At 36.3% G+C, this 13814-nt stretch overlaps 1 protein-coding gene across 1 annotated transcript in view; it reads right to left on the bottom strand.

Moving 5' to 3' along the window:
- Window positions 1-13814, bottom strand: part of LOC136035439 (von Willebrand factor A domain-containing protein 5A-like) — a 58490-nt gene that overhangs the window by 28238 nt on the left and 16438 nt on the right. Inside the window, exons 3-4 of the mRNA XM_065717248.1 lie at window positions 12018-12125; window positions 5819-5965 (exon numbers count right to left, since the gene is read on the bottom strand). Coding sequence (XP_065573320.1) covers window positions 5819-5965; window positions 12018-12125 — 255 coding nt within the window. The remainder of the gene's footprint in view (window positions 1-5818; window positions 5966-12017; window positions 12126-13814) is intronic.

The raw sequence follows: 13814 nt of genomic DNA, 5'->3' as shown, positions 1-13814 counted from the left end.
TTCTTCTTTTATATATTTATGTTTTGCTGAGGACGGCCCTTGGACATAGGGCCGAAATATTCATTCAAATTAGAATTTCACTGTCTTGAGAAAAAAATTCCCTATTGTTCTTCTTGTTTTCTACGTTTGTGATGAAAAGGCAGTGTGGTCTCCGTCGCTATTTACCCCCCATATACGTGATAGTTTCTATTCATTTTAAGTTTTAATGTTGCTCCTTACTTTCAGTTGAAACATCTTGTTTTTTAAAAATTAATTTCTGATCGTTTTTTCAATAACACCAGGATACCTGGCTCCACCTCCAAGGAAAAATCCCCCTCCCTGCAAAAATATCTTCTGGACAATTCAATCCTCGCGAAAATTTACCCCGGACAATTACCCTTAACATCTCCACGCGTAAAACTAAATCGGTAAAGAGAAAGCAAGACATATTAATAAAATTTGTATAGAAATTCTGGCAAATTCACCCAGTGTAAAATTTCCCCTGAAAACTTCACCCCTGGAGGCTTCCCTCTCCAGGGAAATTTCTCCATGTGCAAAATCCTCCCAGGAGAGAATTCGTCCTCCCCTCCCCATCCGACAAATGTATACACGCTTCCCAATAACAAATAGAACAATGGACATATTTTATAGCTTAAAAACCTTTCCCCAGGGACTGTAAGGGGTCATTTTATCTCCTAAGACATAGTTATCTGGTCTTTCAACTATGCTGAAAAAAAACTATTTCAAAATTTTGATTGGACGATTTTGGGATAAAAGTGGCGTGGGAGGGGGCCTAGTTGTCCTCCAATTTTTGGTCACTTAAAAAGAACACCAGCATTTTTCATTTCCATTAGAGTGAGCCCTCTCACGACATTCTAGGCTCAGTGGGTTGATACAGTCACCCCTGAGAAAAACAAATAAACATACATTCATTGTGGAAATCAGACAAATTATTTCAGGCTCGTAGCTTTTGATGGGCAAGGTTAAACTTGATAAAACTTATATATCTGGAATCAGCATAAAAAGCCAATTCTTTTGATATATCTATTGGTATCAAGATTCCATATTTTGGAGTTTCAGTCACTATTGAGCCGGGTCACTCCTTACTTACACTTCGTTACCACGAACTAATATAAGGCGTAGGAAATTACATAAAGACATGTCTACATCTGTTATAATCTACGGAAGTAATAAATCTTTCTGTAATTTAGGTTTGAGTTTAATTTCTTTTAATATTAAATGCATAATAATTAAATACATTACTGGGTACTTATGTCTTATAGCCACTACAGTTAAGTGTTGTCGAGAAGTGAAGTTTGGTTAATGCTAATGAAATAAAGCAAAATATAATGAAAATATAATACTTTATCAACAAAATTATGAAAACTACAACTTAGAAATATGCGCCCAGAATGCAGAAATGTCACTAAGAATCACGGTCAAATGAGCTCTGCCTTTTGCCATTACTGCAACCCGCCACATGTAGTCTCCTAGGTATGATTTTAAATGATGGCGGGATATACCTCGGTGCTGTTTTTTCCTCCCCTTTGCGATATTTTGTTTTGGGCAATACCCCCTTATCTTGGAAAAGTCTTATTGGCTCTTCTTCAGTCCTTAGCAAATCCGAAATTGTCATTTTAACATCCATGGTCAGACACTGTCTCCTATGAAATCAGATCGCAAACTGAATGAATTTCACCTTGTGGTCTGAAAAACCGGTTATTTCCTTAATATTAACCAAACTTCACTACTCGACAGAAATTGAGTGTGGTGGCTATAAGACACAAGTACCCATTATTGATCAAATAAATTGATCTCTTTACCAGGAATCCTTATCATTTAAAATTTACTGCATTTTGTTTGATTTTGCCTGCAACTCAATTACTCTTTTTATTTGAGAGTTTTTTTTCCCTAAAAGTACATGAAAATAAACTTATTCCTACTGAAAAAAATATCCTGAAATATATACCCTCTCACCCAACCACCACTGCTATTTTGACGTCTGCCCTCCCCCCAGAAAATTTCCTTCCAGCACCCTTGTTGTGCAACTATGAGATTGAAAAAGAAAGAAATTGAGGAAATATTTTGCAAAACAGAAGAAGGAGAAACAGATTTTTCCTTTATCAGTTTTAGCGAACCAGAAATGTATAAAACAAGATATGAGGAAGCGTTACAGCGTTGAAAAAAGTTCCGAGGTGAAAACAGTTGAAACAAATCGTCTCAGGAACAATTGAAGCACATGAGAAATATTCAGCGAGAAATTTGGCTGCCATACATTCAACTGCCGTCATCAACAGAGAGTGAAATAACCGCCTAAATCTTGAACGGAGTTCCAACTTTCTCAAAGAGATCAAGGACAAGACAGAAAAAATCAAATCAAAACTACAAATTATAGCTAAATAGATTTTGTCAGGCCACAATACTGTCGCACTAGTCAATAGCATAAGAATTCCGTTTGACTACAGCGCCGATTATTCATGTCATTCGCAATTTTTTGAGCTGAACACTGTTCAACTTTCAAACACAAAATTTGTGATTAACAATCAAAAGTCCCTGATCTATTTTTTTTTTTTAAACTTAAAAAAGACGGAAGCTTAGAGCAACACTGTTTTTTTTATTTATCTGTGACAGGACTCTGGCAAAACGTACATAAAAATAGTTTTATAAAAAAAAAAAAAGAAAAAAAAAAAAAAAAAAAAAAAGAAAAAAAAAAGAGCTAAGAAACTCATATGGCACTTGTGACGAGGCAAGAAGAGCTAAGAGCCAAGAAATCATATGGTATGAGCTCTAGCAAAATTCTATGAATCAATAGATTGATTTAAAAGGAAAATAAGAGGCTTAATGTCGGTCAGGATTTAAAATAAGAGCTCTGAGTCACGATGTCCATCTGAAAATTAAAATTCATTAAGATCCGATCATCCACTCGTATGTTATAAATACCTAATTTTTTATAATTTTTCCTCTCCCTTTAGCCCCCCAGATGGTCGAATCTGGGGAAAACAACTTTATCAAGTCAATTTGTGCAGCTCCCTGACACGCCCTACCAATTTGCATCGTCCCTAGCACATCCAGAAGCACCAAACTCGCCAAATCACTGAACCCCTCCCCCCAAAGAGAGCGAATCCAGTACGGTTCCGTCAATCACGTATCAAGGACGTTTGCTTATTCTATCCACCAAGCTTCATCCCGATTCCTCCACTCCAAGTGTTTTCCAAGATTTCCCCCTCCGACTCCCCCCAATGTCAAAAGATCTGGTCGGGATTTGCAATAAGAGACATGAATTCTTTCTAAATATCAAATTTCATTAAGAATCCGATCACCTATTCGTAAGATAAAAAATATCCCAATTTTTACGCTTTCCAAGAATTCCGGTTTCCCCCTCCAACTCCCCCCAATGTCAAAGGATCTGGTCGGAAGTTAAAATTAGAGCTTTAAAAGCGCAAGACCCTTCTAAATATTCAAATTTCATTAAGATCTGGTCACCGTTTCGTAAGTTACAAATACCTCAGTTTTCAAAATTACCCCCCCCCAACTCCACCAAAGAGAGCACATCCAGTCCGGTTATGTCAGTCACGTGTCTTAGACAGGTTTTTATTCTTCCCATCCAGTTTCATCCTGATCTCACCGCTTTAAGTATTTTCTAAGAATTCCGGTTCCCCCAACTGCCCTCCCCCCCCAATCATGCTGGATCCGACTGAGATTTAAAATAAGAGATCTGAGTCACGAGGTCCTTCTAAATATGAAGTTTTCATCAAGATCCGATCACTCCTTCGTAAGTTAAAATACGTCATTTTTTTCTGATTTTTTCAGAATTAACTCCCCCCCCCCCATAGAGCGGATCCGTTCTAATTATGTAAATCACGTATCTAAGACTTCTGCTTATTTTTTCCCACCAAGTTTCATCCCGATCCCTCCTATCTAAGCGTTTTCCATAATTTTAGGTTCCCCAACCCCCAAAACTCCCCCCAATGTCACCAGATCCAGTCGGGACTTAAAATAAGAGCTTTGAGTCACGATATCCTTCTAAATATCGAATTTCATTGAGATCCGATCACCCGTTCGTAAGTTAAAAATACCTCATTTTTTCTAATTTTTCAGAATTACCCCCCCCCCCCCCCTCCAGCTACGCCAAAGAGAGTGGATCCGTTCCGGTTATGTCAATAATGTATCTAGGACTTGTGCTTATTTTTCCCACCAAGTTTCATCCCAATCCCTCCATCTAAGCGTTTTCCATAATTTTAGGTTCCCCAACCCCAAACTCCCCCCAATGTCACCAGATCCAGTCGGGACTTAAAATAAGAGCTTTGAGTCACGATATTCTTCTAAATATCGAATTTCATTGAGATCCGATCACCCTTTCGTAAGTCAAAAATACCTCATTTTTTCAAATTTTTCAGAATTACCCCCCCCCCCCAACTACCCCAAAGAGAGCGGATCCGTTCCAGTCATGTCAATCATGTATCTAGGACTTGTGCTTAGTTTTCCCACCAAGTTTCATCCCGATCCTTCCACTCTAAGTGTTTTCCAAGTTTTAGGTTTCCCCCCAACTCCCCCCCCATGTCACCAGATCGGTCAGGATTTAAAATAAGAGCTCTGAGACACGATATCCTTCTAAATATCAAATTTCATTGAGATCCGAACACCCGTTCGTAAGTTAAAAATACCTCATTTTTTTTTAATTTTTCAGAATTACCCCCCCCCCCCTCCAGCTACCCCAAAGAGAGCGGATCCGTTCCGGTTATGTCAATCATGTATCTAGGACTTGCGATTATTTTTCCCACGAAGTTTCATCCCGATCCCTCCACTCTAAGTGTTTTCCAAGATTTTAGGTTTCCCCCCTCCCAACTTCCCCCCAATGTCACCAGATCCGGTCAGGATTTAAAATAACAGCTTTGAGACACGATATCCTTCCAAACATCAAATTTCAGGAAGATCTGATGAACCGTTCGTAAGTTAAAAATACCTCTTTTTTCTATTTTTTCCCGAAATTAACGGGCCCCCCTCTCCCCCCCCAGATAGTCAAATCGGGAAAACGCCTATTTGTAATTTAATCTGGTCCGGTCCCTGATACGCCTGCCAAATTTCATCGTCCTAGCTTACCTGGAAGTGCCTAAAGTAGCAAAACCGGGACCGACAAACCGACAGAATTTGCGATTGCTATGTGTCACTTGGTTAATACCAAGTGCCATAAAAACAGCTGGGAACGAAATAATGCTGACACGAAGCTTTTCAAACAAATTTCTAACCATTTAAGTTTTCCACTTCTGAAATACAGGTCTGACGTGAAAATCAAGAAAAGCTTCATGTCACAAGTGTGACTATGGTCTGGTTCGGGCAGTAGCTTCATTTTAGGGTAAACCAATTTAGGGTTAAACGCAATTATTGCACTTTCTAGCACTAAGCGTAATGGAACGCCTTATGAACGATTCCACAAATTATTGAACTCGCATATTCCATTTCTAAGAGAAAAGTTTCGCTACAAATGTACTATGATAATTTTTTTCAGCTTTTTGGGGTAGGGTATATCAAATTATGGAAAATGGATGGAAATCTACTAGAGACATCTTCCTCATTATCTAATTCATTTTCAAAAACGGTACTATACTACGCCCTTTTGTTTTTCGTACGATTATATATTTTTATAGCACCTAAGCCAATGCTGAAATATCTCAGCAATTGCGAAACAAAGTTTACTTCGCGACAAATATTGAATTTTCGTTATTTTAAGCCGTGTAATGACTGATACTTGATCCACTTTAATACACAGCCACCCAATTGAGAGACTGATCTATTAGACTAACAACTGCGAATTAGTTTTAACTTTAGAGCTATAGCTTACCAAAAGCGCTTCCTTCGCTTGTGATATAGATTCCCCTTGCATTGACCCACTGCGGTCGATAAGGAAAACAAGTTCTGTCTTCTGTGTTTTCACGTCAATGGATGGTACTAGGGTTATCATTGCAGCATATGTTCCATCTTCTGACTTCTATGAATACAATTAATACAAATATTTACAACAGTCAAAATAAACTCAAAAGGAGTCCAGTTACATGCATATGGTGCATACAAAAAAGAGGAAAAGGATATTAAACAACAATTTTTTTTTTTTGGACAATTTTCACACCGCCAGGCCGCTAACAACTGAGGGTCAAACGTTTGATTAGTTTTTTTTTTCCAAGACCTTTTTCTGCTGAACTTCTTTAGAAACGAGAGGTTAAACATTTCAAAACGAGTAAGGAATTTGAACCTAAACACCCTCCGATAACAGTTGATTATGGGTACCAAGGAGGTAATACCTCTTTTGTTTTTCCGGCTTGTTCTGCATTATTGGAAAATGGTAGGCAACCCTTAAGATAGTAGGATACTGTCCTAAAAATAAGAAGCATAAACTTCAAAATACTGCAAAATCCACTAAAGTAGGTACTAAGGGTTTCTGAACTTGTTAATTGCAAATCTAAGGCTAATATTGCAATGAAGACGCCCAAAATCCAAGAGAGTCAAGTATATGCCTCACAAACGGTGAAGACAGTGCATATTATTGAAATTAGAAAGTCCAAGTGGTTACCCTGGGACTATCACCCCTCCCCCTCCAAATATACACATAGGAACACATTGAACTTTTTTTAATTAAAATGATTCAGTGTATTCCGGAAACTGTCAAAAATTCTTAAATTATCATCATTAAAAACAATTAAGATTGTTGTATAACTATCCTAAATCATAAAAGAGCAAGTATACATCTCAAAAATGATGGCTGACTTCCTCCGAAATTGGTATTTTATAATTTGTGAACTTTCTGATTACAAGTCTGAGGCAAATAATACAATATAGACAACCGCAGTAAAAATATTTTATTTCACAAATGGTAGATATATTAAACCTAATTGAAACCTGAGCCATGAATTCATTTTCAATATGTGGTTGCAGGGCCCTTAGCAGACTTATTTCAAAGACTTTGTTGAAATCATTATATTAAAAGTTAAAAACCATCAATTTTAGGCTACAGAATCGCTATCTTAAATCTAATCAAACTAAATGCAGATTTAAAAAAACGCGATGGTGCGTGCATAGTCATATTTAAGTATTTCTGAGGTAATTGAATACAAATCTGAGGCTAATACTGCAATACATTTTAGTTTTGAAAAAAATCTAATAAATCACGAACTTGCGTGAGGCTAGCTCAAAAGATTATCATGATGAACTACAGAGTGACTGCAAGAACAAGGAACTTCTACAAAAGTAGAAAACAGACTGATTCCATATTTCGAGGCATAATTCCGCGAGTGCTTAAATTTCCAGACCTCTCCAATTCCATATTCAAATTCTGCGTTTAACTAGCAATTTTTAGCGAACAAAAATAATAATCTTATAAATAATCTACAATTAACAGTTCTTAACACAGTATGTGAATAGAAAAAGTGATATAGATAAAGTCAAAGAAAGTGTCTTCAAATAAAAACAATTCAAAGAAAAGTGATTAAATTCCATAGATATCAAACAGTTCGTGGTAACGAACTGTAGCAAGGAGCGATCCGGCTCAATAGTAACCAAAACTCTAAAAAATTGAATTTTGATATCAATAGCTACATCAAAAGAATCGCATTTTAATGCTGATTTTAAATATATAAGTTTTATCAAGTTTAGTCTTACCCATCAAAAGTTACGAGCCTGAGAAAATTTGCCTTATTTAGGAAAATAGGGGAAAACACCCCCTAAAAGTCGTAGGATCTTAACGAAAATGACACCATCAGATTCAGCGTATCAGAGAACCCTACTGTAGAAGTTTCAAGCTCTTATCTACAAAAATGTGGAATTTTGTATTTTTTGCCAGAAGATAAAATCACGGGTGCGTGTTTATTTGTTGTTTTTTTTTTCTTTTCCCCAGGGGTCATCGTATCGACCAAGTGGTCCTAGAATGTCGCAAGAGGGATCATTCTAATGGGAATGAAAAGTTCTAGTGCCCTTTTTAAGTGACTAAAAAAATTGGAGGGCATCTAGGCCCCCTCCCACGCTCATTTTTTTCCCAAAGTCAACGGATCAAAATTTTGAGATAGCCATTTTGTTTAACATAGTCGAAAACCATAATAACTATGTCTTTGGGGGTGACTTACTCCCCCACAGTCCCTGGGGGAGGGGCTGCAAGTTACAAACTTCGACCAGTGTTTACATATAATAATGGTTATTGGGAAGTGTACAGACGTTTTCAGGAGGATTTTTTTGGTTTTGGGGGTAGGGTTGAGGGGAGGGGGCTATGTGGGAGGATCTTTCCTTGGAGAAATATGTCATGGGAGAAGAAAAATTCAATGAAAAGGGCGCAGGGCGCAGGACGAATCTGGTCACGTTAGAAAAAAACGTCAAATTCAGAGCTTAATATACAATGCTGGGTGTTCGGAGCCTCTCTATTATGGAGTATAATTTGAAAATAACACAACTATACGAGCGATAAAACATACATACCACAACCATAACTCAACTAACGAAAGAACTGCTAAGAGATAACACAACTATAAAGCGAAAACAGGTGAAAACTAACGGGAAAATAAACGAACTAAGAGGTGGAAGGGGCCCAGAGAAAAAATATAATCCTTTTTCAATTTTGAGCCTAACTTCCGCAAAGGAGTAATAATGTCAGAAGCCCCGAAATACCGAATTATTTTCTTTCAAAAAGTTCGTGGTAACGAACTGCAGTAGGAGCGAAGAAGTTTCGAGCTACTATCTACAAAAATGTGGAATTTCGTATTTTTTGCCAGAAGACAAATCACGGGTGCATGTTTATTTGTTTTTTTGTTTTTTTTCCCCCAGGGATCATCGTATCGACCAAGTGGTGCTAGAATGTCGCAAGAGGGCTCATTCTAACGGAAATGAAAAGTTCTAGTGCCCTTTTTAAGTGTCCCAAAAAATTGGAGGGCACCTAGGCCCCCTCCCACGCTCATTTTTTCTCCAAAGTCAACGGATCAAAAATTTAAGATAGCCATTTTGTTCTGCATAGTCAAAAACCATAATAACTATGTCTTTGGGAATGACTTACTCCCCCACAGTCCCTGGGGGAGGGGCTGCAAGTTACAAACTTCGGCCAGTGTTTACATATAATAATGGTTACTGGGAAGTGTACAGCGTTTTCAGGGATTTTTTTTTTGGTTTTGGGGGTGGGGTTGAGGAAAGAGAGCTATATGGGAGGATCTTTCCTTGGAGAAATATGTCATGGGGGACCAGAAATTCAATGAAAAGGGCGCAGGATTTTCTAAAATTATTATAAAAAAAACAATGAAAAAATAAACATGGAAAAGTTTTTTTCAATTGAAAGCAAGGAGTAGCATTGAAACTTAAAACGAACAGAGATTATTACGAATATGAGGGGTTCTAAAAATACTTTAGCATAAAGAGCGAGGTATTTAGGAGGAGATAAATACCTCGCTCCTTATGCTATAGTATTTTTAGTAATTTCAACTATTTACTCTACGACCTCTCAGATTCAGGGGTCACTCTTAAAGAATTGGGACAAAACTTACAATTTAGTGCAAAGAGCGAGGTATTAACAAGGGTACAAACCCCCTCATATACATAATAAAAATTTAAGAATATAAAAGTTTGTTACGTAAGCTAATTCTTAAGTTACGTATATTTTTTACTAATAAAAACATTCGTTAAAAATTAAAATTTATAGTTGCCCTTTTATGTAACCGAAAAATTGTAGGGCAACTAGGCTTTCCCCACCCCTTATTTCTCTAAATCGTCTGATCAAAACTAAGAGAAAGTCATTTAGCCAAAAAAGGAATTAATATGCAAATTTCATTCTAATAATTTATGTGTGGAGAGCCAAAATCAAACATGCATTAATTCAAAAACGTTCAGGAATTACATAAAAAAATAGTTTTTTTAACTGAAAGTAAGGAGCGACATTAAAACTTAAAACGAACAGAAATTACTCCGTATATTAAATGGGTTGTCCCCTCCGCAATCCCTTGCTCTTTACGCTAAAGTTTGACTCTTTGCCAAAATTCTGCTTTTTAAAACAATTAAAAACAATTTAAAACGCCCCGCTCTTTACGCTAAAGTTTTTTACTGTCTTAAAAAGAAGAGTTGAGAGAAAGAGTCAAACTTTAGCGTAAAGAGCGAGGCGTTGATGAGGAAGCAGCCCCTTTCATATACGAAGTAATTTCTGTTCGTTTTAAGTTTTAATGTCGCTCCTTACTTTCAGTTGAAAAAAACTTGTTTTTTTTATTTAATTTCTGAACGTTTTTGAATCAATGAATGTTTTGATTTTGGCTCTCCGCAAAGGAATAATTAAAACTGAAATTTACATATTCTTTTTCTTTTTTTGCTAAATGGCTTTCTCATTATTTTGATCAAATGATTTTGATAAAAAAAAGAGCGGGGGAGGAACCCTAGTTGCCCTCCAATTTTTTGGTTAATTAAAAAGGCAACTAGAACTTTTAATTTTTTACGAATCTTTTTATTAGTAAAAGATATAATTTTGTCCCAATTCATTAAGAATGACCCCTGAATCACAAAAGCCGTAGAATAAATAGTTGACATGACTAAAAATACTTTAGCGTAAAGAGCGAGGTATTAGGAGGAGATGAGCCCCTCATATGGGTAATAATTTATGTTCGGTTTAAGTTTTAATGCTGCTCCTTACTTCCAGCTGAAAAAACTTTTTCATATTTATTTTGTCATTGTTTTTTTTAAGTAATGCTAGTAAATCCTGCGCTCCCTTCATGGATATTTTCTTCCCCATGACAAATTCCTCGATGGAAAGCTCCCCCAGCATATCCCCCTCTTCCCAACCCCTCCCCCAACCAAAAAATCCTCCTGAAAACGAATGTACACTTTCCAATAGCTATTACTATATGTAAGCACTGGTCAAAGTTTGTAACTTGTAGCCCCTCCCCCGGGGACTGTGGGGGAGTAAGTCGTCCCCAAAGACATAGTTTTTTATCCGTTGACTTTTATCCGTCAGAATTTTGATCCGTTGACTTTGGGAAACTAATTAGCGTGGGAGGGGGCCTAGGTGCCCTCCAATCTTTTTGGTCACTTAAAAAGGGCACCAGAACTTTTCATTTCTGTTAGAATGAGCCCTCTCGCAACATTCTAGGACAAGTGGGTCGATACGATCACCCCTGGAAAAAACAAAAAACAAAAAAAACAAATAAACACGCATCCGTGATCTGCCTTCTGGCAAAAAATACAAAATTCCACATTTTTGTAGATAGGGGCTTTAAACTTCTACAGTAGGGTTCTCTGATACGCTGAATGCGATGGTGTAATTTTCGTTAAGATTCTATGACTTTTAGGGGGCGTTTACCGATTTCCTAAAATAAGGCAAATTTTCTCAGGCTCGTAACTTTTGATGGGTAAGACTAAACTTGATGAAACTTATATACCTGAAATCAGCACTAAAATGCGATTCTTTTGATGTAGCTATTGGTGTCTTTTGATGGGTAAAACTAAACTTGATGAAACTTATATATTTAAAATGAGCATTAAAATACGATTCTTTTGATGCAACTATTGGTATCAAAATTCCATTTTTTAGAGTTTTGGTTACTATTGAGCCGGGTCGCTCCTTACTACAGTTCGTTACCACGAACTGTTTGATTTTCAATATATGAATTGCGGAGAAACTTATAATAGATGTTTAACCTTATGTAAGGGAAGAAGCTGGCAGGACATAGCAAGCCGGCCAAACTGAATAAACTAACACAACTGCTACCAAGCTTGTGCTGATCTGAACCTTTTAAAAGTTTTCAAATTGCGCCTTTTCTCTACTGTTACTAAAACTGGCTTCACGATTTATTTTTCGAGGCGTGCACTTTTTCTCAAATTTTTTGCCCAATAGCACGTTTTCGAAAATTATTCACAACCAGTTTTTAATAGCTAACACTTCTGTTTTTTCGAGCTAGCTAAGGTTTCATCAAAAATATTATTAGTTAACAATTCAACAGCAGAAAAACCTCATATATTGTAATTAAATCCAAAAGTCACGACTGCTCAAAGCGGAATGTAAGAGAAGAATAATAAAAAAACTGGAATCTTACTTCAGTGATTAGTCTTGGCTTATGAGAGTCTTCAACTTGGATAAGGAAAACCAGATCTTCATTCATTTTCACTTTCTCCTCAATTGCATTTATGTTTGCTTTCTTGCCCTGAAATATATCTTTATTTTATTTCCACGCATTCTGGATTATCTTTCCCAACAATGAAACTAAGGTCAACGATGATCCAGATTTACTTTGAGCTTGAGAAATTTGTAGTTAATCTCTAATAATAACTCAATTGTCACACTAGCTTAAAAACGAACAAATCCCGTACTATTTTCGCTTCCAGAATACCCCTTACTATATATATATATATATATATATATATATATATATATATATATATATATATATATATATATATATATATATATATATATATATATATATATATATATATATATATATATATATATATATATATATATATATATATATATATATATATATATATATATATATATATATATACATTGATTCTCATTGTCGCTTGTCTTCAAAGAGCAAACAATGTGAACTTCTTCCTGGTGGCATGGCGTCACCATAGATTCGATACAACCACCCTGGGAAAAATATGAAGTTTTCCTCAAAGTTATCACCTATTTAGATCGTAGAAAAGAAGAAGAAAAAATCTATTTAGAAGAAGAAAAAAAAAGACTATGCAGCCGATTTCAAGGAAAAATGTATAAACACATATATGCACAATTGTTGCTCGTTTAATAAATTTAATAAAAGTCATATAATATATGTCGGCAGTTGTCAATGATGACAACTGCCATCATTGAAGATGTTTTATTGGCAGCTGTCAATGCTTCCTTCCGCACAGCATTATATGTTCGTCGTTTATTTGCAGGTGGTAGCACAAGTTTTGAGCTCGTTGTCTTTTAACACGAGAAAATAACACGAGAAACAACAGACCATGACTGAAAACAGGAGTACGGAGGTCGCATATTCATGGTTTGATCATTGCTTACGATGAATGAAGCCAGAGCAAAATATGAATTCAAGTTTCCGACTAGTTTATGGAACTCGGAAGGGAGCAAGTGACGTCCTAAAAAAAGACAAACCAACTCATTTGGAAATTGTGGAGGGGGCAATGTAATTCGACATTGCAAACAGTAATCTCCAAATGAATTACCTTTGTTTGCTTCTCTATCCGGATATTGGAGGGCTCCACAGTGAATAAATGTATTTTGGAGGGTCCCCATGAAATGTAAATAAAATTTGCATAGTTTAAAGCATCTTTGTAGGTTTGTGCTGGATTTTGCGCCACAGGTTGTAGGCGTCAAGAATTACGGTGACGTTGTTCTTCTAACCTAATATTTCTTTCTTCTTCACTTTCATTTTTAACTTTATCTGATTCTCACTGTCGCTTATCTTCTAACAAAACAAAACAAAACATCTCGTCATAATAATAATAATAACAGCAAAAAATCAACTTGATTACCAAGAAATAACAATAACAACAAAAAACCTAAGAAACAAGGAAGAAACAAAAGGAAGAAGGAAGAAAAGAAATGCTGGGCAGGAGGGGCGTGGGAGGCCATCTCATCGGGCGACAAGAAACAAACCACATACAGAAAAATATCATTAAAAAACAATCTTTAATATTTGTTTCTTTGAATTCCGTTGAGATTTTTGTGATGAATCACTCTGAGTTTCATCATTCAGATTGCATGTATTCGCAATGAATGACATTAGGTACCTAAGTGAAAATCTTGATCTTAAGCATTTTACAAAAGAAATTCGGTATAATTCCGACCACCGACGAGCCGAACAATGGGGCAAAACCAACAG

The sequence above is a fragment of the Artemia franciscana genome, chromosome 14 (assembly GCF_032884065.1).
Source record: "Artemia franciscana chromosome 14, ASM3288406v1, whole genome shotgun sequence".
NCBI classification, from domain to species: domain Eukaryota; kingdom Metazoa; phylum Arthropoda; class Branchiopoda; order Anostraca; family Artemiidae; genus Artemia; species Artemia franciscana.
This window is presented reverse-complemented; position numbering and strand designations above follow the sequence as displayed.